Source organism: Poecilia mexicana, unplaced genomic scaffold, assembly GCF_051168715.1.
Source record: "Poecilia mexicana isolate PSO_F unplaced genomic scaffold, ASM5116871v1 scaffold_9, whole genome shotgun sequence".
NCBI lineage: Eukaryota > Metazoa > Chordata > Actinopteri > Cyprinodontiformes > Poeciliidae > Poecilia > Poecilia mexicana.
In genome coordinates, this window is record NW_028263378.1 from 14,196,713 (window position 1) to 14,222,750 (window position 26,038).

A 26,038-nucleotide genomic window follows, 5' to 3' on the forward strand; every position below is an offset into this window, starting at 1 on the left:
CTTAAGTCTATTTTACTTTTTATCTATATTTTTACTAGTTTGAGCTTAATTGTAATTCTCCTGAACATTCTCAACTATCTTTATCTCATATTCACTTAATCACCATTTCTGCTTGTTCTCCTTTGATCCAACACCATTTATGAATACTTTATATATTTTTATATAGTTCTGCTTTCCCCCTAATTTAAAATTATTTTCTTCTTTAGCTGCTTGACTTTTGATTTCTGCTGTTTTGTCTTTTGCTAAATGTTTTCTGTTCACTTTGAGATGCATATATTTACAGCAATTTTTGATGAAAAATGCACATCCAGAAAATGTAGACAACACTGCATGTGTGTTTGCAGACGCACTTGTAAAAGGCCTGGTTCTCCACCCCACACTTCCATAGGTGCTTACACGCTGCAGGAGTCGTGGTGTGAAATGTCAACACCAGCTTTTTCTGCACAGAAATAGAGACAGAAAGAAAAAAAGAGTGAATGGCTGTCCAGAGAGGCATAAATAAGGGGAAGTGCTGAACATAATGTGAGGGAGCTGCACAAAACGCTGACCCATAGATCCAAAGCTGTAAGCTTAGCAAGATATAAGACAGATATAGTGATTTGGCCACCGTGTTCAGCAGTAAAAAGAGCTTGTAGCTTGCAGAGGATGGGTCTTTATGGACAGGGAGAGGGGATTTATTCCTGCAGATGTCTCGTTTTCAGGCCTGCGTGTTTGGCAACATGAGATACCAGATCGATATCGCTCAAATGCAAGGCGCAGAGCGAGCGGGAGGCAGAGAGGAAACAGTGAAGTCAATATAATGGAGAGAGTTACAGTAACACAATATGAGGCATACGTCAGAGCCAAATGAAAGTGGCACAAACAGCTTTGATGTAATTTTTTTATGTTTTATTTTTTTTGTCCAGTCTGTTTCTTTTCCTGCACAGCTCCCTCTTTGTCATGCAGCAGGGGCAGTGCCTTGCAAAAGTATTCATTTTTACTCACATTAAAACCACAAGGCTCAGTGTACTTATTTCAATTTGTATATGACAGACCAACATACAGTAGTGTAAGATTGTGAAGTGAAAGGAAAATGATACATAGTCCTCAAACGTTTTTACAAGCAAAAATCTGAAACAATTGATAAGAGCCAATTAAGCTTGTTGATTAGTATCAGAGTCCGTTTATGCAGTTTAACCTGAATATGAATACAGATTCTTGTGAAGGTTTGTTGGAGGACATTAATAAACGACCAGCAACGTCACACAGTGAACAGGTCAGGGATCAAGCTGGGATAGATTTTAAAACAATATCCAAAGCTTCAAACACCTCAGCGCACTTTTCAATCCGTTATGCAAAAATGAAAAGAGTACGGCACAACTGCAAACCTGCAGAGTCACAGACCGCGCCACCTAAACTGGCAGAGTTATAGAGCTGCTTTCATCAAGTAAGAATCCTGGTTGGACTGTGGCAGAACAATGAGTTACTGAACTGGAGGAACACAGCAGGAAAAACCTTGTGAGGAGACGTTCGTCATTTAAAATGTGCAAGAAGCTGGATGGAGGTTTTATCTAGCGGTTGATACTGAGAGGAAATCCTCTGTTAATAACCTGCTGATCATTTTAGACGATGCTCGTCTTCACATCTTTAATTTTTCATCATGTTTACATTAAGTCCTGCACACCACTCAAACTGACATCCCTTAAATTTTACAAAATAGAAAAATGTTTTTAAAGCCCATGTATCATTGTTATTTTTTCACATAAAATCCCAATAAAATACACTGACATTTGTGGATTTAGTGTGAACAAATGTGGAAAATATTGCAGGCGAATGACTACTGTTGCAAGGGTGTGTGTATTAGGTTTGTACTGTGATTCACACACGTGAACTACAGCAGCTACATCTGTGCTTACATGTGTGTAGAAGTGACGAGATGTTTGGAAATCATTGACAAATAATGCTTGGTCCCACTTTGGCTGAAATGCTCAATTTCTAAAGGACGACCTGATGACATTTATCATGCAGTGTACACTGCTTTCCAATTCCAAGTTGTATAATCTATTATATTATATAATTCTACTATATTTATAATGCCCTCAATAATTCTTGGTACTTCTAGTAGAGACATGTAATAAAATGTAAAAGGACTTAATCTGTAATTGCAATAACATAATTTTGCACTGAATGCATTTAATCATTGAACAAATTTTGTGATGAGAAATACACTAAAATCATCAACATTCCTAACAGCTCTTATAAAACAAATGTACCTGAAACATTTGAACTAATATTTTAACCGTTTATCAAGTTGATCAGAGTTTTGTTGAAACTTTATTTTGTAAATAAACAATTTCCTGTTTCCCCTGGGGTATGAAAACTGTGTTGAGTGCTCATTTCTCTTAACCACGCCTCAAATTTGGAACATGCCTTTACAGTCAGGCAGATTTATATTTACCTTAATTTATTGGAAACCAGATTAACTAATATAAAGTTATCTTAAACCTCCCTTTACCTGAGTGCTGCACAGCCTGACAGTGTTTATATAAAATAAAATAAAGACTAAAATAGACGACATTCATGTTTAATTTTACAGAAAATTAAAACCCCTTTTCTCCAGTTTTGAGAAACTTTGAATGTATTTATTTAAATTATCATACTGACAATTATGTATTTATAACACTAATTATATCTCTTTAGTCCTTGACAAAAGATAAGATACAAGCAATTATGAAAAGCAGGGTGCAAGTTTGCAAGTTTCAAGGATAAGTTTTAATGCTGGATTTGGGTCTCTGTGGTTTGTTTGACATTGATATTCTTCAGATTCGCAGCTACTGTCTTGCGTCTAGTTTTGACTCTGCAGAAGATGTAAACATTTACATTGATCCAATTTAAAATGACATTGAAAAGGTTACGAGACGACGAGGAAGAACAAGCTTTTCAAGCAAGTGTTGTCTTACTAGGGGAGTGAAAAGTTGCAATCAGCCCAAGGTGGGAAACACGGAAAAATTATCAGTTTTGTGGAAAACTTTTGTAAAAAAACAAACAAAACAAACAACAATAAAATAAAAATATACACACAGACACACATCAACAGACATAAAAGGAAAAAAGAATATGTTAGGGAACATTGTTGAAACGGGGAAAAAAGGAATCGATTATGCATCTTGACGTTGCATAATCTACAGTAAGTGACGATGGAGCTGTGAGGGTCAATTTGATCATGTGGCTGCAAAGTTTACAGGAGATAATAGAAAATAAATGTACAAATTGTTTCAAAACAGTGGCGATACGAGACAAAAATACACAAACAACAATGAAACAACAGAAAACGTCACTCCAATCGTTCTCTGAGGTGAGGGCAGGTCTGCAAGGAGAGGTGTTGTGTTGAGGATTGAATGATTGGTGCTGCTGCGGTTACTCATATCTACTCACCAGTGAAGACTATGTTTTTTTACACAGAGAGAAAAAACAGAAACACAAAGATAAATCTGCATCTTCAGCCCTTTGTGAGTTGCCAAACAGACAAGTAAGCACACTGACATGCTAAGCGGCGATGGAAGAGCCGGGTTAAGCTGCAATGGGGAGAATATTTATGAGACTTGCCGAAACCAATCAGCTGAAAGGTAGATTAAAGAGCAAGCACGTCGTGGTTGCGTTAAACATAGTTTTATCAAAAATAAGTGAAGCATATATGCAAAGCTCCGAGAATGCTGCTCCAAATCTACCAAATGACTCTGCAGGAAGATGATTAACACAGAGATGAAGCACGCGTCCCAAATGTTAGGACACCTGCTGCGGAGCGATGCACGTCTCCAACGTTATTGATCTGTGATGTAATGCTTTCATTTGGACCACAGTCAAACACATAATGCGAGGGAGGAGATTAGTCGTAACACACCCACCATCCTGTTACATTGAATCCTGCCTGTTAAGGAGATCTGAAACAGCGACACACATATAGATTGTGTGTGATGGTGGACAGGATTACAAACGGTACAGTTAATCTGACAAAGATGACGGGACAGAAACACGGAGGGGGGAGAAGGGAAGAATAGAAAGAGAGAGAGAATGAGGGACGGAGGAGAGTTCAGCAGGATTTTATCTGTTTCCAAACGATAGCTGTGACTCTAAATCACAATGGTAGAGCGAGGAGATATTGATTTAACATGGCGATGAAGATGACTCGTGACAGTCAGAGAGATCTGCATCATATTTGACTTCATAGTAAAAATAACTTAATGTTTCCAAAAATGTACAGGAACAATGCTCACCTCTTTTTGGACTCCGATGACATAAAAGGTTTTGCCTTCAAACTTTAGCTTGCTCACGTCACCCCTGCAAAAAACAAGTCGCTGTCAGAATATTAAACATGCTTATAGCAAAGCAGCAAATTTAAAAAATGAATGAGCTCATAACTTTTCAGACAATATGAAGGCCAATACAACAACTTCTACGTCATTTCTGGTTAGTCGTTTCTGAAAACAGAGTCAAATATGTCATCTGTAATTTTTTTTAAAAGTCTTATTTCAGACCCTGGTTTTTACCATTTGAGCAGGTGTATCCTCTTGTTTCCCTGGAAAACCACAAACCCCGTGGCCGTGAAGCCCAGAAAGGCAGTCGAGCCTGTAAAGTCCTGAAAACACAAACACAGCATGGGGGTGGGGGGAGCGGGGCGTCAGTGATCTCCATTAAAATGACACCTGCACAAAGTGAATTAGTAAGATGGAGAGAGACAAAATAAACGACAGCAGATGAGAACAAGGCAACTATTCTCTAATTACTTACAGTCTGAAAACATTTTCAGGTGTTGTTTCAATGTAAATCACACTATTCCTCTCTGAGTTCGTCTACTGTTTCACCAAACCTCTCATCTTTTATCGAAAGGTTTGTGCATAGAGCACACACAATAGATGTCAAACACAGTTTTCTCAGGTTGAGTATTTTAATGGAAACTTTGGCACAAAACATGATTTGTGTGGATGAGCGGGTCAGACACCTGAGTAATGTATGGGACTAATTTATCTGTACAGGAGTCTCAGAGTTGTCATTACCAGAAAAAGGAATTTCCACAATGAGCTTAATTATTATTTTCTGTGTATTTAAATATTTTTACTCATAACTAGATTTGTGGACTAATTTGCTTTGATTGTGTTCAGTGGATATCTTGGGTTCTGAAAAACCTCTGGTTCAAATTTTTTGTCAGTGGCTCTGTTAAAAATATTAATCTGGGGAAAATGTTGACATGCTCAATACTTACTTATTTACGCTTGTTTTTTATAACCTATAACCTAATTGAGTCAAAACAGTAATTACAACAAATCAGATGAAAATGCATGAAATGACTGAGGGGACATGCAAACTTTAAAGTATATATTTTGTACATATAATATTCCCGCTCCCGAAACAGTACAATTATATTTAAGAAACTTTATGAGATGTGTTTTCAGGCTGCAAGCTACAAATTTAGCAGTATTTGTTACAGAAAGAGAGCAAAGACGGCTGACTTACTACACTGAGGATTTGTTTAGATTGATCAATAAGATTATTGATTCCTGGAATGTTTCTTTTTTCGTTTGCTGCAATGATATCCCCAGAGGGAAATTAAAATCCAGGAAGTAATTGGGATCTGGCCTCTGGAGCCTTTTCTCATTGATTTAATTTCTGCCTCATCCTCGAAAGACTGAGACAACAAAACTGGGTTTGTGTCTGGCCTTTTATCTGCGTAACTGTAAAGGTCATAATGGTAAAATATCCATTAGTAGTGAATTACCGTGGAAATGGTAGAAAAGTAGAATTAGCTAGTTTCTTCATTTATACTTTTATAATAAACAGACATTTAAAAACTATTTTTGAGTCCCTAAAAACTTTCTTCATATGGCAAACATATTAAACTTTTTTTTTATATACCTGATACAAATCCACGAGTATGACTGAATTTACAGAAAACACAGTGAGGAACAAATGAAAACATATACAATTAACACAATTCATATAACATTACTTTTTATAATAGGGAAAACATTCCTTCCTCGTAAAAATAGACTTGCAGCATCTTGACCAGATGAATTTCAGCAGTAAGGTAAAGTTTCACGATCTAGATTAATCACCTTGCATGGATGGGGGTCGACTCCATACGTTTCCAGGCTGTGGGCTCGTTGAAGCATATTTAACTCAGCCAAGGCTGCACACTGACCCCTAAGGGAGACGAAGATGCAAAATTCAAGTTGGCACAGGATGCACAACCAATATCATCCCAATTTGATCACAGACACAGTGTGCCGCCAAATGTGCAATTTGCCCAATAATTTCAACAATGATTTTGACTCTGCTCAGCAATTTATACAATTTATATTTTGGTTTGTGCACTCAAAACGAATAATGCCCACAAAACCCCAAATCTGTGTGTTATGTGGACTGCGGATTGTTTACATCAACAAGCATCGCGGCCATGCTGCCACAAATGTTACATTAGCTGACATGGAGCCCGGACTTTTCCAAGGCTACAGCCAATCATTGACTCTACCAGGCGCTTCACTGAGGACACAGATATGATTCGTCTCTTGAAATCAACAACCACAATGTGACTGTGGAAGATCTGTGAAAACACACAGATGTGTGTGAAAGGTCAGGGAACTTTCACTCTCAGTGTAAAACTGTGATTTCTCTTTGAATGGTCTTGACTATGGAAATCACCTGAAGTCTCTACAGCTCAGTGTTAATCTACACGCTGTTAATCCCGTCAGTCGAATCCACCGGGGCAGACAGAGGGCACAGGAGGGAAATTAAGGATTTGCCTTTGATGTACTGGAATAAAGTGTGACGGACAAAAGCTAATTTAACACAGGCCTGATAAACAACCACCCCAGTGGAGAGGGTTTATATAACTATAAAAAATAATCTTGTTTTAGGAAGGCATTCTCTATCCAAACTTAATACAGTGTGGCATGACTAGAAATATTAAATTATTACTTGTTAATATTTTTCTTCAAATCTAGTCTGAAAGACTATTGTCTAAATAACACTTTAATCACATCAGTTTGTCTCTATTATTAACTTAATTTTACCATCTAAAATGCAGTGTCACAAAAAGAATAAGTCACTCTTTAGTTGTCTGTGGAACGTTACACCCTGTTCACAGCAGTGAACATCTGGCTTCACAAGCATCAGGCTGAAAACACGGGCCTTGGTCCAGTGACCCCATCAGACTCTCTCTTCATCTTCTTTTGTTACCTGAGCTCATTTTTGTGTATTTCCATAATCTTCCTCTCCAGTTTGAGGGACTGTTTAGGGAACAGCTTGAAGTCTCTGATGTAGTCTGATGGATGCTCCTCTGGGTCATAATCTCCCAGCTCAGCTGCAAGAAGAAAAAAAAATGTTATATTTCTGACATCTGGCAGCATTGTTTTTGTAAAATAGATCATCTTAGAGCAAAGTATGGAGGCAAGACACATAAGCTTCTCAAGTCTTAAAACCTTTTTGTTGAATCTTCCTTTTGTTCTTTCTAAAGAAACTATTTATAGAAGAAGTTTGAGGCAGAAATCAGAGCCAATCACATTAAAGATGCAGGACTGAGTAAAATAACTTTTGTTCCTTTATGTCTCGGTCCAAAGCAGATCGCTGGATACATGGTACAGATTTAAGAAACCTAGGCTGATTTTAATAACATTTATCTGGCAGATTCCAGTTTATTTATGTCAACAATAAATGTGCTTCTTGCACCGGAACAGGCCATGGAGTTCCACAAGGTTGTGTAATTGAGACAATATGTTTTGCTTGATGTAAAGTTGAAACCAGAGGTTTGCATACACTGAACAGAAAGACACACATACCTTTGTTTTTTCCTCACTGTTAAATAAGACAGAACTTTGTCTTATCTTAGGTCAGTTAATTACCAAAATTATTAGTATTTGACAGAGAGTGGAGAGTGGTGTCCAATGTAAATAAAACAAAAAGACACTAAATTATGCCCAAAAGAGACGAGTAATTATTTTTGTCAATAAACATGCAGCTAGAATAAAAAGTACCAACATTTTTACTTTGCTGTATTTAACAGTCAATATGCAGCAGAGGGAAAATTGCTTATTGGGTTCAGAGCAAATCCCTCTCACCCACACTTATTTCTGGATCCATTCTTAATTAATAACCATAACAAAGGTTAAATGAAAAACTTGCCTAGAGTTTAATTTAACAATAATCCTCAGACTGCTCCGCAGCTCCCTAATCAACACCTTGAGAAAGTGGGATGGGGACGTGTCCTCGTTAGTCGGAGCAGCCAATGATACGCCGCAGACACGCTGTGGGTTGAGATAACTGAGCGAGTCGCACTTTGCTCTCTGAGGACAAGAGCCAATGAGACGATGTTAGCGCAGCTCAGAGCCGAGTGGATCAGCCAGGAGGCTCCATTTATATGGCAGAGCTTCCTAATCCATATCAAAGTGGCTGTGATATGACGTTTATCTGTTACTGTTAATTGAGAGAAGGAAAAAAAAACATTTTTAATCCCTATACCCAGAGGTTTACAGAGATCGCTTGGTGTTTTAAAATGAGGGATTATAAGATAAGTCTAATAACCTCAGCTGCAGCTGGTTAATGGGCGAGAACTAACTGGTTCCACAATGAAAAGTCCCGTTTGTGTTTTTTTCAGACAGTCCATCATTTTGGTCATTTATTTAAGCAGCAAATAGCTTAAGGAACATTCTGTTTTTTGTACAGTATCGCCACATTTTCACTTTTGGTAATTTGGAAGGATTTGATTTTCAAGATGTAAGGTTTGCTCTTTGCAATGATTGAGCTAAAACACCATGCAGAGCTGGACACATTTCCCCCTGGTAAGGATGAGTAAAAAGCCTTAAAACAAGCAATTCTTCCAGCAGCAGCGGGTATGTAGTAAATTACACAAATTAGGGAATTATCGTTTTCAAGAAAACCGCCGGTGCCAGACTGTGAGGTGAGAGTTGTGGAATAAGAAGAGCTGTAACAATGGCAAAAGGTTTGCTTTTAACAACAGCACACCTAAAAAAAAAAAAAAAAAAAAAAAAATCCCACCAGTGATTTTATTGCAGGAATGTTTTTCCTTCCCCACCTGAAAACGAAAGATTTTCTCTAAATCTTTCTGATTAAGTACATGCCACTGAAATCCAAGATGAATTTCGTCCATGAAATGAGTCAGAGACTGAAAGATCACACACAGTTTCCATGTGCCTCTGGTCCTCCTCACCCTGTACGATGCAGGCTCCCAGGTACGCCGCCTCAGCAAAGGGACACAGGAGGCGGCCGTGGTAGATGTCTCTCTTCAGCTGGAGGTACAGGAGATACCTGGCAGAATGCAAACAACAACAGCGACAATAAACAGAGGAAAATACTTTAATTTGCACGAAAAAATATTCTTAAAATGTGCATTTATGTCTGTTTTGAATCCATCCACAGTCAACTTTTTTTTTTTTTTTTAAAGAAATTATTTAAACAGGAGCCCTGTCACAGCGACAACGACCACACCACAGAGCGGTGCTGTGGTTACTATAGAAACAGCTTCACCGCAGACGTATCCATGCTGCTAACATGCTGATTTGTCTGGTTTTACCACAGAGACAAAAAGAATGACAGCCATTCTGGAACCGGAGACACTTGTTGCTATGGATGCAGATGAGTTTGCAGGAGAAATCACATGAACCAGTGAGACGATATCCACAAGATCAAACCGATTCAGCTTGGATGGTGAAACATGGCAGAAGGAAAGCATCACAGATTGAACAGAGAGAAAAAGGACTGCTGCAATCTCTAAACAGTTTTATTTATAGGCTGCAGCTGCTTGGAGGTATGAGCCTAAATGTAATGATGAGATTAAATTTCTTATTACACTTTCTGATTTTGTGTGTCAGTCTGCAGATCTTTTCAATATGTGGTGCTCTGAGCAACAAATAATTCATTTTTTTATTTTTATTGTTATTATTTATTTATTTATTTACAACATAACTTATTTTTTGTCACTGTCATCAATGCTCTAAGTCAGTGGTATTTGTGTCCTTGTTGGGTTGCTATGTAATGTAGAAAAAAAAAACATAAGTAAAAGAAATATTTAACTGGGAAAATATTAAAGGCCTGTACTAAATATAATCTTTATGATGGAAGAATGATGCTCAGCAGATGAGAAACCTCTGAAAACTGGAGCTGGCAGTGAAAACAACCCATTCTTCCTGAGCCATCATCTCTTCTAACCACTTTTCACTGGTGAGCAGCTTCAAGGTGCTCAGAAGGCATCTGGACTTCTTTTCTTGATTTTTTTTTTTTTTTTTAGAATCCAATATGTCAGTTAATTTAAGCACTTTGGTTATTGGGTCCTAGATGGGTGAGAATCTACACCGATGCAGTGAGAAGATGTTTGCGTGTCAATGCAGGGTGTGAGTTTGTTTAAGCTGAAGTGACTCAGACTCAGCATATTCACGTCATATCACATGTTTTTCCTGGCATTTTTTTAATGTGATATCATAAAAATCAGTTCTTTTTAACTGAAAACATTTATTTGTTTGATTTAAAGACACATTTTTTACATTGTTTCTCACCTTTTGAGATCCCACATGAGCTCCTGATGTGAATCACCTCCTCATAGTTTCTCTCAGTGCAAAATTATTGTACTTGTGTACCACTTTCCTGCTGGTACACCTGAATTTCCCAACTTTGGGACAATTAAAATATTTATATTCTGTTAACGGCTTGCTAAACATACTGAAAAGCTGCTCTCACGCTCCCACCAAAAAACTGTATCTGCTCATATTAAATATAAAAAGCAAAAAACTATCTCTTGCATAGAAATAAATAATTTCTACATGAAAAAACTACATTAATCTGTTAGTTTTTACCTGGTGAGCTCCTCCTTAATTTTCATTGGCTCGTGGGGGTAGAACTTGACCCGGAAGCACATTGTGAACGGGTGCAGAGCTGCTGAGGACAAGAGACACAAACACAATTGTTTTTATTACATTTGGATATTATTGAAAAGTTTTATTTGTTTCTCTAACTCAGCTCACCAAGTTCAACACATTGTGTAGACTGATTAATTAAAGGTGATGCTCTCGGTAACTTTCTTCCTGTTAGTTGAGGATTTTCTGATTGCAGCTAATGAAGACATAATCTTTAACAGTAGAATATTACATAAGACTAATAAAAAACATTTTCGATAAAGAAATGTTTTAGAAAAGTACTTTTAGTCTTCATCGTTCACCTTACTTCTTACTGTTAGACAGTAAACTATCTACTGCAGGTCAATCAATAGTCAGGACGTGTGAACTTAAACTGTGAAACTGCTTTTCGAATTTCCTCTGGGTATCTTTTGGTAATTTGTTTGATAATCTAATAAGTACTTTTTCCTATAACTGCATATGATGTATCTGGAACATAATTTTCTAAATAACGTTCAGGAGATAAACACTGTTTGCTTCCCTCTGTTTAAGTCCATCATGGACTTAAATGTGTGTCGCTCACGTTGAAATTCACCAATTCTTACATTTTATTTGATCTCGGACCAAACCTTATGGTAGGGTAAATGAGTGTAGACAAAGTTTAGAGCAATGACAAATAAGAACAAAAGCAGAAAAAAAAAACTGAGAACAAAAAAAAAAAAAAATTCAAGTGTGTCTCAGAAAACAGTCATTTGATTATGACAGTAAATACAAACGGCGGTCTTAAAGCAGGGTGTCCTGGTTTTACGTTAAATCCAAAACAGGTATCTCTCTGTGTGAGATTCATAACGTTTGTTTTCCATGAATCTGAAGCCTACTTTTATCCAGTTTTATAAAGGGCACAAACAGATACAAAATTCCAACATTAAATGTTCGAAAAGGAGCGTTACCGAGGAAGAAATGAATCCTCTAACCAGTAATCTTCACAGTGTGCCCCCTCCAGCCTGCCTTTAAAAGCAGGAGCCCCCATGGCAGTGGTCCCCAAACTTTTTCCTATGAGGGCCACATAACTTTTCCCTTCTCTGGTGGGGGGCCGGAAATTGTTGAGGGGGTGGGGCGTTTCTCGATTGATTTTTACCCAGAAAGCACATGGGCAAAAACCATGAGTGAAACGGTCACTGGGACTGACTAGTATATAATCCCATTGAGGGAATGTTTAGTATATAATCCCATTGAGGGAATGTAACTATAACATATTAATTCCTCATATGTTAACATAAAGGCTCGTTTTGAAGTATAAGTTGCTACTTACGGCATTGCTTCGAAGAATTCAACCTGAAATGCAGGTTCATAACAGACACATGTGTTCATCTGCTCTACCACAAGCACCGTACTGATTAAATAACATAAAAGTCAAGCAGTTCCCTAATGTGCCATGCAAAACAAAACACCCACAGTTTACAGGACACACTTCCTGCTAAAGAGCCCCCCGGTGGTTGAAGAAAAATCCACATATAAACTGGAAAATACAATAAATGGAAAAAAAACTCTGAATGCTCTCTGGTATTGTTCAGGGGGCCGGATCCGGCCCGCGTGCCGTAGCTTGGGGACCCCTGCCCTATGGTATTATCTCACCATGAAAGAAAGGGGAAAAAAAAAAAATCTACATAATACATGCTGAGCAATGTGAAAGATGCAATCCTCCCACCAGCTCCCAAAGAACTTGAGCTGCTTATTTGCTCGGGCTTATGGGATGGCAACAGCGTCTCTGAAAACATTATTAAGAAAGGCCGTCGGTACAAACGCCGGTGAATGTGACGTCTACCGACGTGCGTAAGCCAAGAACCACAAAGAGTCCTGAAAAACACAAGCCACCGAAACCCAATTTAGGGAGAAAAATCCCGTTGCATGAGGAGCTGATGTGTCATTTCAAATCAAATCTTTTCAACGCTCTTCCTCCATCCTCTTCTTCCTCTTCTTTCTCCTTCTTTCAGTCTCTGTCAGCTTTTTTCATCTCAAACTCGCCAATTTCTACTATTCTATTCACTGATGTGACTTCCCTCTTTAGCTACATTATCAATCAGTGTCGCTCAGTCAGTCTGAATTAACCCTGGAATATATTGGCTTTATTACTCTTCCAACATCCCATCTCGGTTTGCAGTGATATCCACAGTCTCCCATTTTCACAGAGGGAGAATATGCAACTAATAGCTCTTTTATTAATTTATGACAGGACAGAAAGAACAGTGCAGTCATTAGAAGAGTGGATGAACTTCAAATAGCGAAATGAGGACATAGGAAGGAAGAAAAGGAAAAAAATGAAGAGAACATCCAGACTAAAAGGAAAATTATGAGAGAACACAAAAAAAGATGGATGAAAAACATGGAAGCCAAGAAACATTAAACCTGGGAGTTTGTAAGGAAGATCTCAAAACCCCCAAAGTGGATTTTGTTTAAATTTTTCATCAAGCAAAGGCGCATTTTTATCCCTTGATGTCATTTTAGTTTCACAAAAATTAAATATATCCCACAGCTTGCTGCAGGAAAATTTGAAACTGCTTCTCAATAAGTACAGATTCAATAGGTGCGGTATCTGCTTCCAGTCGCTGGCAGAAAACACAAAGCTTGAAGTAAACAGCCTGAATGTCACATATCAGGTTACAAACACCACAACAAAAACTACAAGGAAATACTTGTCTAAAAGCTTGTTTGCCAACTTATCGTGAGCAGGGCTAACCCTAGACCTAACCCTATCGTGAATAAATCCTTTACCTACTGTAAAAACCTCCAGAAGCTGATCAAATGAAAGCATCTTTTCTGGTGTAATCTGACGCAAACTGGCTATTTTTGTGAAACCGACTATTTTATAATAATAATATGGTAGCATATGCAGTGCAGTACATTTAAATATTCTGTAAGGACACAAAAACTATTTCCTGAAAGTGTTTTTTTTTTTTTTCCTGTTGTCCTGTCAATTAGGGTTACCAAGATTAATTTTATGTGCCACTTGGTAAATAATTTGATATACTGAGGGTCGTAGTGCATTTGGGCCACCATTTTTAGTTTTTCAAGAACAATCTAAAACACGAGTTAATTATTCAATAAATAGCTTTTATCCCATTTCATAGCTGTTCGTGCTTTGCTAGAGCAGCGGTGCAATACGTCTATCTCGGCGGTAGGTGACAAACTGTTCTGTCAGATCAGCATACGTTGTCAGATACGCTTAGCTCAGACATGCATACGCAGTCATTACCATATGATTTTATTTAATCATCAACATAGAATCATGACGTAGATCATCATACACTTTGTTATTAACAGCTGTATGGCATCCTGACTTAGCGGTTAAGTAGGTTAATGAGTTTTACACGGGCGTGTGTTGTAGTTGACTGCAGTTGCAGCCAGACCTGCTTTAAATACACTTTGAAACCACGACAATGCATGTATATCTATCTAGTTATCATGTTGTATCATATTATAAACAATTTAATGACTTATAACTTGTTGCGTATGCTGAACTGACAACTCCACTGACGGTCGGACTTCTTAATGCGCATGCGCGGGGCATGCGTACTGACTGCATGTATGATATTCTGGCAGCGTATCTGACAGAACACATTGTAACGTAATCCCTAGAAATGCTCTAGCTAGTTTGCCGTTTGTTGCCAAGTGACTGATGATGACGTTGGTGACAAGCTTTACCCAGAATGCACCTGGAGACAATAAGGACGATTCATTTGTAGTTTTGTGTGTCATAAAGTTAAATATAAGAGTGAAAATAAAGCAAGCCATGTGGCACAACATTTTATTCAATAATTTACACTCACTATGTCACTAAAATCAATCAGTCTGGTAAGGTTTTTAGCAACCATGAGCCAACAATGGGGCACCCTACTGGGGTATCGTACACAGTTTTCATCAGTAGAGAGCTCTCCTTTACAGTTCTTATCAGATGTTATGAAGAAAATTTGGATCCCCGAAGTAATGTTCTACTTCCCATGTGGGTCCAGGCAGGGGGCCTGCTCCAACCTCTGCTGCAGCAGGTGAGTGTTAGGGAAACTAACACTGATGTTGTTGAATTAACACTCTATTTTTAACATACAACACTTGCACTGGAAATCTGACACTTCCGAATTTACTGTGTATTCTCAAGAATCACTGGTAGCGGAAATATTTAAAGTAGTTTAAGTTTGTACTTTTTTCTAAATTCTAAAATTAATCAAAGTGTGAATCTGAATTGGCAATCCACTAAATCCTTTTTTCTATGGAGGTCTGTTTCTACTAGCCTGCCTTCAACATCGGAAAGACGAGAGAACAGGACATTTAAATAAGGCATCTCGGTGTTGATCTTACTAGTCAGGACATGGCTGCAGAAAAATAGAAACTGGCTCAAACTTGCCACTTCACTTGCTCTGACTGCCAAAAAGCAGTCAGAGCAATAAATTAAAACTTTAAAAGAACTGGAACAGCGTAATGCTGATTTTTTCAGAGATTACCAAAAGATGCCTGTAAGAACCAAAAGCGAATGTTGATGTTTTTGTTTATTTGTCGTGGTGGTACATGTGTCCGGATTGTGCTACCCCTCAGCTGATGCGTAGGGGTGCGTTAGCATGTTATTTTCCTGATACTGCCGTATCCAACAGGTAGGTTTCGCAAACTTTATTCAAACTCTTTTTTTTCTTTTTTTGTCATCTCACATAATTTTTCAATCTTGATCACAAGTGATGTGTTTGATTTGATTGAGCCAAAATTCATTCTTCCAAGTTTTGAAATTAATATAAAAAAAAATGGGGCTCATCATGGCTTATTGGAGATGCGTTACTCAGTCAGCAGCTGCTATATTTCAGGATCACAGTCGCTGCAACATCTTTGATTGAACACACGGCCAGAGTCCAACAAGTTTTTATAGTTTCAGCCGCCCTGTACACAAACCTTACAGTATGGAAGAATCTATTTAACATTACACCTACTGTCCAAAAACTTACAAATCAAGAGTTTTCTGAGGATATTATTTTTTCCATCTGTGTCTTAGGTGATAACCTGAAGCTGGCAAAGAAGTGAAATTCCAGGGAAGAAACCTGCATAATGGATGATGATACAAAAGGAGATAAAATAAATAAATGCTCACTCTAAGAGATGTCAGTCATTTCATCTTAGTTTCATCATGCAATGAGATGATACAGGAGGTAAGAAATCTCCCTCCAAAGGTTAATGTTCTGTCAGTTTCTGATGCTGCTGTTGCATTTAAACATTAACTTGTTTAAAGCTTTTTGCCAAGGCTGCCAGTCATTATGGAGGGCACTGTAGTACACTTGCTGTTGCATTTCCAGAGACCCTAATGCAACAAGGTGAGCAGAAGGGACACTTACACTTCATTTGCTTCACCACAGGCTTGTTGGGCTCCAGCCAGTGCTAAAAGAGAAGAAAATAGGACATGAATGAAAGTCAAAATGAAGTAAACTTAAAAACGACAGACCTCTTGAAAGAGCAAGGCAAATAAAGAGAATGTCATATTTATGCATATACATATTTCTACTCTTTTTCCTCTTGAAACATGACATCTGTGTTTTAGTGACCTCTTCACATCTAGAGTTTTTGATGGAATCTGTATCAAAATTCAATTAAATTATCTTGTTTTGTTTTCCTGCAAAGTTTTTGTCAAATGCTCGTATGGGAGTAACGATTTCATCACACCTAATTTTAAAAAATTACACGTGGAAATCAGAGTGGTTGGATTCTTGAAGATTCAAAGAAAAACATTTAAGGAAAGAAAACAAATTTCAGCTCCACATCTCAAAACTGTTGGAGAAAGTTCTAATTTGAAATAATGCCTTTTTACTGTCCAAAGATTTTAAAACAAAGATCTTTTTTGCCACACTGAGAGGAAAAGTTTATTGAGCTGACATGCAGAACAGAACATCTCTGATTAGTGATAGTTTATTCGACTTCTGTGTGGTTTTTAAAGTACTTTTCAGTCATCCTCCCTTGGAATACAAAACCTATAAACTTTTTTTTGTGCATGTTTGCTTTACTGAGCTCTGCAGTATTATTTTTCCAACAATACTTGCTGTGTTGGTGCTTTTCTCACTGTAAATTCAGTGTAGCTGAATGAAGCGTCTGGTCTCGTCTGTGTGCGTAGGCTGCTTGAAATATTGAGACTGATCTTGATTATTTGTCACTTGAGCCTGTAACGTAATGCACCCACTGCTGTCTGAGTAATATCTAACAGAGCAATTCTGGCAGCGGTGACTCAGTGCAACTACTGTCTCTCAGTGAGTGTGATTCTGTTTGCGATTGTTCTTCTGCTGACGATTTCATTTTGTTAATAGAGGCAAAACGCCACCAGTTGCTCATGGAGACAGTCCTGCGAGGTCTGCTGAAAAAACACTAAGCAGTGCTTCTTGGACTGGTCTTAGTTTGGGGTGTTTCCACTTATTTTGATTTGCTTGAATATATTATTTTAAGCAAACAGTGGATGCTACACAGAAAGTTGCTAAGTTGGCAACAGCAGGACGACTATTGTTTACAGTGGAGACGAGACCCGGTGGGCGGGTCTGTCTGTCCGTCCCTCACGCCTGGACAAAAGGAGACAGTGACTGATTTTCAGACTTTTGTGAATTAAGATAAGATCAGTTTCTCATTTAAGAATCAAAATTTAGTATTTAGCAGGAAGCAACTACCAAATACATTCGCTTTTTAAAAACCCGCCTGTTTAGAGTTGCTCTTGAAACATAATCAATGAAGCAATTATCAACAATCTGATGTGTAACAATGGCACTTGAGAAAATCCAATGTTTCAATTGTTGACTGTATGGGCTATGACTTTGTATTTTTATGATATAAAGCACTTTGAAATACTTTGTTGCTGAATTGTGTTACACAAATCAAACCTGGTTTGATTTGATTTTCTGTTTACAAGCATTTGAAGATGCATAAATTGGTCGCTTACTGTAAATAAAGCCATATTTAAGCAGAAAAATATGGCTTTAATCTTTACCCTCCACCACCTGTCACTGAAATCGACTGAATGACATGAAAGAAAGATGAAAACAGTCCATTTTGTGTTGTTGTGTTTCATAGTTACCCTTTGCTTCTCAGGATCTACGTATCGTATGCCAAAGTAGTCCTTCTCCAGCAGGTTGTAGTGATTACAAACATGGTCCAACAGGAACTGGCCTTTGGTCTCTTTCTGCAAAGCAACAGAAAGCAAAAGAAGTGTCTAGTGTCTTGTGCAGCTTTACATCAACCACTACTTTGGTGTAACCTCTGCAAAAAACAACAAACCACACAAACAGCTGCAGCTGGTAGTTACTCCAGCACACATTTTAAAGACAATGACCCTTAGTTGGACCATATTCCTGTGCTGCACACATTATTTCACTGGAGTATAAGCCACTAACTTAAAGAACTGTGTCTGCAACTTTTTAGCCTCTTGGTGCTGATGTAGTTACTGTAGTTATAGTGTTGACTCAGCCACTGTGGTTCATAAACACAGAGACGGCTCAAAGCAATCAATAGTCCATCAATATTAATCACCTCCACATCTACACACTTCATAACAACCTAAATGTTTCTGTGTTCATACAGCCACCTTATCATATTGTCACACAGATGCACTTCATTCTTGTTATAGCCTTTGATTCTGATAAATTATAGGAAATGATAAAGCCATAAAAATTTATTAGGCTGAAGTCTCATCATTTCACATACGTCACAGCTTCTCATCACGCCACCCAGGGCCAGTATATTCTGTGCTCAGTTATGCAAGACTCATTGATCCAATAAAACCCTGCATTTGCCCTTGATGTGTTTCACTAACCCCTTTCTCATCATCACACACAAACAGAGCCACAGCTGCAGCTGGGTCTTTGGCCCCATGATGGAAACAGAATAAGTACAACTGCTGGCCAACAACAATGTCGAGCTGCCCCACAGTCAACCAGTTGCTAAATATGTTCTAGTTTTATTCAGCTGCACTCGTGCTCTGTTAAACAATTCATTCTGGTTGTATACATATCCAACGGTTAGAATTTGGCAAAAATGTTCAATTTTATGTCTCTCCTTATAGAAAGTGAAATAGATTAATTACACATTTTAGGAAGCATTGCAAACCTTTATTTCTTCTGATTTTGGTGATAATGGATTACAGATAAAAAAAGAAAACAGTACTCAGTGTCACAGAAAATTAGAATATTGTGAAGAGGTTACATACAGGAAACTCAAGGCGTCACACCCTAATTAGCGAATGAACTTAAAACACCTGCAAAGGTTTCCTGAGCTTTTAAAAAATCTCTCTCTCTCTCACTGCTGACCTGACATATGAAAACAGTCATTGACACTCTCGACAAGGAGGCTAAGCCACAAAAAGTAATTGCTGAAGAAGCAGGTTTCTCACAGAGTGCGTATGTAAGCATATTCCTGGAAAGTTGAGTGGAAGGAAAAAGTGTGGTAGGAAAAGGCCTGCTAAGAACAAGGATAGCTGCAGCCTCCATGCTGCAATGCACTGACGCAGTAATTCATGCAAAAAGATGACCAAACACTGAGTGAATAGAATTACCAATCTTTTCAGAAGCTTGGTATTTCTGTTTAAATTATATTTTTTTATATATATTGATCTGAGGCAAAAAATAGGATTTTGTGAGACACATTTAGATTTTTTCATTATCTGTAAGCCACAATCAGAAAAATTACAATAAATTGCACAAGAGGCCCGAAATATTTTACTGTGTGTGTAATAAATCCATATGAGAGTTTACCTTTCTGAAGTAAGTAAATGATGATAAATATTAGCAAAAAGCCTTAAAACAGACGAGTCTTTAAAAGGGACAGAATAATCTTACAATGAAAACAATTTAAAAAATATACCTTGATTATTGGTGAAACCTGCATCTCTGTGTGTATTTAACATTTCCGATTACAATGCCTGAGTTCACCCTTAAAATGAGCAAAGCAGAAAAAAAAAAACCATGAACATGAAATGCAAAATAGATGAAGCCGAAAATTTCAGGTCAGTGCTTTTGATATGGTATTTTGTATTTTTATCTTATTATCTTTTTATTATTTTTTATGTTCTTTGATAATCATTCATTTATTATTTTATTATTCATTCTTTGATAAAACTGCTCAGGGTATTCTTTATAATTTGATCTTTATTTAGCTGATAAAACTTATTCTGCTCAGAATTAGTATGCAAATTGAACATGCTGCATCTTCATGCAGATCACGTGAACAGGGCGTGCTTGGCTCTGGTTGACTTGGGTTGGGCTCTGATTGGTCTGCTGGTTCGCGCTCTCGGCCCATGATTGGCTCATGGTCAGAGAGCGGCTACCTCTGATTGGATGGCTCGCCTGCAAGGATGGAGATGGCCACTCCCCCTTTGCACGTGAACATTCCCTTTGTTTTAAGAGATAAAATACGAAAAAGCCCGCGGTTTTAGTCAGAGTCTGCTGTGGATCGCGTTCGAATGCCCAGCTACGTTGATGCTACCGCTATATCTCTAGGCCGAAGGCTCTCCGGCCAAGTTTCACGAGGTAAGCGTACTGTATTCTGTGGGGAATAAATCGAGCATATTTGTTCTAGCAGTAACAGTGTTTGATGCATGTTATTCTGCTGTATTCTGTGGGGAAATAAATCGAGCACATTTAATTCTAGCAGGAACAGCGTTTGGTTTCGTTATTGCTGCCGATCTCCTTCGACCCTGATTTAAAATTTCATAAAACATTTTGGCGTCACGATTACAGGATTTTAAAGGAGACTGCGGCAAATATGTTTAACATGTTTAAGAGAAAGAATAAAAATAAGAGTAAGTATGACGTTGGGAAGAAAGTTGAAATAATCCCTGGCTGGGATCAGCCTCACCAAGATGTAGCGCAGTGTTTGCGCGAGGGGGGAGGGCGACCCGAGCCGTGGGGAGATGCGCTGCGGGAAGCCGAGCCGCTGGAGTTGTTAGCTGTTTTGCAAAGCATTGAGGTGGAGGCCAAAAGCCCTGTTGCCGGATTGCAAAGGCGTATGTGGGCTTGCGCAGCCGCTTGGAAAAAGCAGCATGAGATTAATAAAGAAGCACAGGCGCAGCAGTTGAAAGACAGACAGGCCTTAGCCGATGCATTAGCCGCAGAATCGTCACATAAGCAACATGTGCAGCTGTTAAATAACCGGTTAAGGCAAATGACTGAGTTAGCTGAGAGGACTGTGGTTCAGGTAGCTGCACTGAAGAAGCAACAGAAACTTAGAAGGAAGCCCCGGCAGCCTTCGCCAAAAAATGTTCGTGCGTTTGTTGCTGGTTTAACTGCAGAATGGGACCCAGAGAAATGGGATGGAAATATTTCGGGAGATGAGACAGATTATATGTGGGAGGAGGGGGAAGATGCTTGTGGGGGAACACCGAACCCCCCACTTCACCCCCTGCTGGACTTGAAACCTGTTCGTCGCAGGAGGCAGGAACAACGACACCTACCGGATGTGCGACAACAGCGCAGGGACAATGCAGGGCAGCTTGTAGTTGATGCTCAGGGAAATCCAGTGTATGACATGGTGGCGGCTCCTCAGCCTGATCCCATCTACCGGACCATTATGGAAGATTACACACAGGAAGAAGTGTCACATTTAACGCGCAGACTGCGGCAGCAGAATGGGGAGCCGACAGATTTGTGGTTAGCACGGATGCTGGATGAAGGGGCTTCACAAGTGGAAATAGATGCAGTTGATGGGATGTCCTTTGCAGGATTGTCTACAGAGGGAGTAATAAACTCTAATTATCGCCAAGAGGTAAGACAACTGCCAGATGCAGCATCATTGTTTGTGGTATGGGCGGCGGCCATACAAAACCAATACGCCGCATTTACTGACTGGCCAGAAATCACTGGAGCTTGGATAACGCTAAGAGAATGTACACAGCGTTTGACTCGATTGTGTGTGAGAGATGCGTTGGTAGTGGGCATGGCTGATCAATATCAAAGCTTAGCAGTTCCAAAAGCCGTGCGGGATCAGCTGATTCGTACTGCACCCCCCCATTACCGAGCAGCAATGCTAACTGTGATGCTAGGCGATCCAGGTGCTTCCATGTCTGACATTAAGAATCGTATAGGGGAGTTAGGAGCCCTGGGGAATTGGGAGGAGCCACGAAGAAGGGATGACCATCAGCAAGGATCCCGTGGCCCACACAGGGATGGGCTCAGACCAGGCCAGGGACCGCCCAGATCTGCGTACTGGAGAGCACTGATCCAGGCAGGGGTTTCTCACTCTGAAATAGATGGACTCCCCACAGAAGAATTAAAGAAGAAATGCCATAAAAAAGGATTGAAGGTAAGTTGCACAAGATATTCTGAATTTCCAGGACTGCATACTTTGGCACAAAGTCTCCGCGACGTCGTCCAGGAGTCCATGAGCGAAGCACGTGGATCTGAGTCGGTAGGGCAAATACAGTCGGTTGGGCCCTTTAAGAAAAAGATCATCGCTGAAATTTCGGATCCAGAATCAGGATCATCTGAAGAAGGGGAAATACACCTGCGGACTGTTAAAAAGAAAAAGAAGGGCAAAAAAGGTAGGAATAAGGATAGGAGACATTCAGCCCTGTATCCTGACCTTGATGAAAGGGCAGAACTTCCTATCAGAGCTACCCCAGGCTCCGCAGGGTTGGACTTGAGAACATTGGAACCCCTGACCCTAATACCTAATCAGGTTCAAGTTGTAAAAACAGGGCTCGGGTTACATATTCTACCGTGGTCAGGATTGTCCTTAAAAGGATTGACCATTCAGGCTGGGGTTATTGACAGTGATTATCAGGGAGAATTGGGTGTGGTGTGTCGCCACCAAGGCGAAAGTCCCCTGGTATTACAAAAAGGAGACAAGATTGCACAATTGCTACTGCAACCGTGTGACATGTCAGAAGTTCAGGAAATCTCTCCACCCACTGAGATAACAGTAAGGAGAAAAGGGGGTTTTGGCTCCACAGATAAACTTGGGGCAAAGGTTTGGGTGAGACAGGAAAATGGTCCACCAGAAGCCGCATAAATCATTGCCCAAGGCAACGATGCAACTGTATATATTTAGGAGAAGAGAAGTGGTTGAATGTGCCTGTGTCAAAATGTTATTTAAAAGAAAACTAATCAGTATTTTTCTATTTTGTGTTATAGCAGTGCTAATTGTCATTTCAGCTCCATACTCCCGTGACGCCGGCGGTGACGACGTCCGCCATCATGGGAGGCGCCGAGGAGGATGTACCGGCTGCGAAGTCATCGTGTGCCGTGCCTTGGTCGCCATGGTACTGCTGACAATGTCCCGCTTCGCTCTCGAGCTAAGATTCGACTGTGGTGGGAAAGCAGTACCCATGACCGGAGCCAGGATTCAAGGTCACCCATGCCTATTGTCACCAAAGGATGTACATTACGGATTCAATCGCGTGACCGATGTGTCAGTATCATTCTGACACCGACAGACGACTCATGTGCACGGAGAGGACGTGAGTGGTATGACACAATTTTAGGTGGAGCTGGAACACTGATGGGAGTATCCAATGCGGTGGATAACGAGGTTACCCGCACGATGCTGTCCAACACCGGACAACATGCAGCTAGAGCTGCTCACCAAATAGGGGTCTGGATGCCATCGACAGTTATGACTCAGGAAGAAGCAGTGAAGATCTTCCAGCAACAACTGACATGGGACCTACATACCCCCAATCTTAGCTTTGATTAATGTCTGTACTTGCGTATATATATTGGACGAGTGAAAAGGTCTTTGGTTGATAGAATTTATAACACAGCCTTAAGATGAAAGTTACTTTGCGAATTCGGGATAAAAGACTAAAGTGATTATCAAAGACCAAGGGGTGGAATGATATGGTATTTTGTATTTTTATCTTATTATCTTTTTATTATTTTTTATGTTCTTTGATAATCATTCATTTATTATTTTATTATTCATTCTTTGATAAAACTGCTCAGGGTATTCTTTATAATTTGATCTTTATTTAGCTGATAAAACTTATTCTGCTCAGAATTAGTATGCAAATTGAACATGCTGCATCTTCATGCAGATCACGTGAACAGGGCGTGCTTGGCTCTGGTTGACTTGGGTTGGGCTCTGATTGGTCTGCTGGTTCGCGCTCTCGGCCCATGATTGGCTCATGGTCAGAGAGCGGCTACCTCTGATTGGATGGCTCGCCTGCAAGGATGGAGATGGCCACTCCCCCTTTGCACGTGAACATTCCCTTTGTTTTAAGAGATAAAATACGAAAAAGCCCGCGGTTTTAGTCAGAGTCTGCTGTGGATCGCGTTCGAATGCCCAGCTACGTTGATGCTACCGCTATATCTCTAGGCCGAAGGCTCTCCGGCCAAGTTTCACGAGGTAAGCGTACTGTATTCTGTGGGGAATAAATCGAGCATATTTGTTCTAGCAGTAACAGTGTTTGATGCATGTTATTCTGCTGTATTCTGTGGGGAAATAAATCGAGCACATTTAATTCTAGCAGGAACAGCGTTTGGTTTCGTTATTGCTGCCGATCTCCTTCGACCCTGATTTAAAATTTCATAAAACAGCTTTCCACAGTGGAACATAATTAGACATGAAACAAGCACACAACTGCACATTAGACAGGAGTTCACATAAAAGCACAACATAGCACAGGAGGACTGCTAAATTATCAAATGTACTAGCAAGATGTCTCACATTTACAGTCATGTGAATATGACCTTTCTAATTAAGAAATGACCTTTAAGACTTTTAATTTATTTAAAAAAGATTAGCAGAATTTTAAATCAGCCATTTGGTTATCGAATAAAAATGGTCAACAGGTGGAAAACATAAAATAAAATTTGAAAAAACAGGCTACATGCCCAGGTGTGGCTTTCCAAGCAGATTTATTCAATGAAGTCCCCAAAAAAGTGCCACAACAATTAAAAGAGACTGTGATGAAATGTGTTCAAAGAGGAAATCTTTGGAAAGTCTAGATTATTTTTTTACACCATAACTGACAAATAAACTAAATTGAGCATCATAATAAAATAACCTCATACAGACTGAAGCATGGAGGAGGAAGTGTCATGTTTGGGGATGCTCTGCTGCAGCTGGTCCAGCTTCCCATCATAAATCCAGTATGAATTCCACCATAGACCAAAGTTTCTTTGAGGAAAATGTGAGACTGTCAAAAATTATTAAAGCTGAAGCAGAAGTGGAACGTAAAATCAAGTCAAAGCCCAGATCTTGAGATGTGTTGTTTGGGTTACTATAACTGGACCGTGTAGAAAAATATCTCTCAGCTTATGAAAAGGATTACAGAAGGACCATTTAGTTATTTCAGCCACAGCAGCAAACTCAGGCTGTCACAGTGTCCGAACATATTCCTCAGCAAGAAAACACATTTGTGCTTATATATCTTTTGTTTAACGAGTAACATCATTTTTTAAAATAGAAATATATACCTCTATTTGAAACATTTTAACAGATAATTATTTAATTGTGTCCTATTGTCTTAAAATATGAATATACATGGAAAGTGTAAAAGCATAGCGCTATGAAATAAAATGACCTCCTTTTGAGGTCCTCTTGATGCTGCATGTGTTCATCATAAAGTGGGGATAAAATTCAGTATAACACAGCACTATCCAACCCTGAGCTCTAAATAGCAGCAACAGAGCTCAGTTTATGATCTCAGGGACCTCTGAGTTGGAATCTGGTTTGTCCATAGAAATAGAGAGAAAACACGAGTGTGTTTACAGAACGGATAGAAAGACTTCCCTCTTTCTGTACAAGCTCCTCATCTCTGTCGGTGTGTATTTGGCCATATCTCCTAAGGATTTCCAGCAGATCCGTGACAACGTAGCAACCAAGCTGTTAAATGTAACAAGCAAACACAAACAGACAGAGAGGGAGAAGGAGAATAGGAGAATCAGAGTGAAAACGGCAACGCTTCAAGCGCTTTCCAGTGAGATCATCAAACAACACCTTCCCTCTGTCTGGTTCTCAGGGCAAACATTCAGAGGAAGAACAGAGGTGGATAGATGCCAAGGAGGAAGAGAGAAAACCCGACCAGACAGAGTGAAACAAGGCCATACACGCTGAGAGGCTGAAAGAGAGGGAAAGCAAACCATGGATAAAAAAAGAAAGTATATAACAGAGAGACAGGAAGGTTGACTAGTGAGGCAGAGAAAGAGACAAAGTGTGGA

At 39.3% G+C, this 26,038-nt stretch overlaps 1 protein-coding gene and 1 long non-coding RNA gene across 2 annotated transcripts in view; one reads left to right on the plus strand and one right to left on the minus strand.

The window, feature by feature from the left end:
* Positions 1 to 26,038, minus strand: part of frmd3 (FERM domain containing 3) — a 52,759-nt gene that overhangs the window by 14,754 nt on the left and 11,967 nt on the right. Inside the window, exons 2-10 of the mRNA XM_014995982.2 lie at positions 17,962 to 18,066; positions 16,247 to 16,289; positions 10,839 to 10,917; positions 9,200 to 9,297; positions 7,213 to 7,336; positions 6,090 to 6,177; positions 4,527 to 4,615; positions 4,254 to 4,317; positions 351 to 439 (exon numbers count right to left, since the gene is read on the minus strand). Coding sequence (XP_014851468.1) covers positions 351 to 439; positions 4,254 to 4,317; positions 4,527 to 4,615; positions 6,090 to 6,177; positions 7,213 to 7,336; positions 9,200 to 9,297; positions 10,839 to 10,917; positions 16,247 to 16,289; positions 17,962 to 18,066 — 779 coding nt within the window. The remainder of the gene's footprint in view (positions 1 to 350; positions 440 to 4,253; positions 4,318 to 4,526; positions 4,616 to 6,089; positions 6,178 to 7,212; positions 7,337 to 9,199; positions 9,298 to 10,838; positions 10,918 to 16,246; positions 16,290 to 17,961; positions 18,067 to 26,038) is intronic.
* On the plus strand, positions 19,902 to 24,348 carry LOC148157662 (uncharacterized). Its single transcript, XR_015764268.1, has 2 exons — positions 19,902 to 20,407; positions 23,030 to 24,348. It is a non-coding gene; the product is annotated as an uncharacterized LOC148157662 (long non-coding RNA).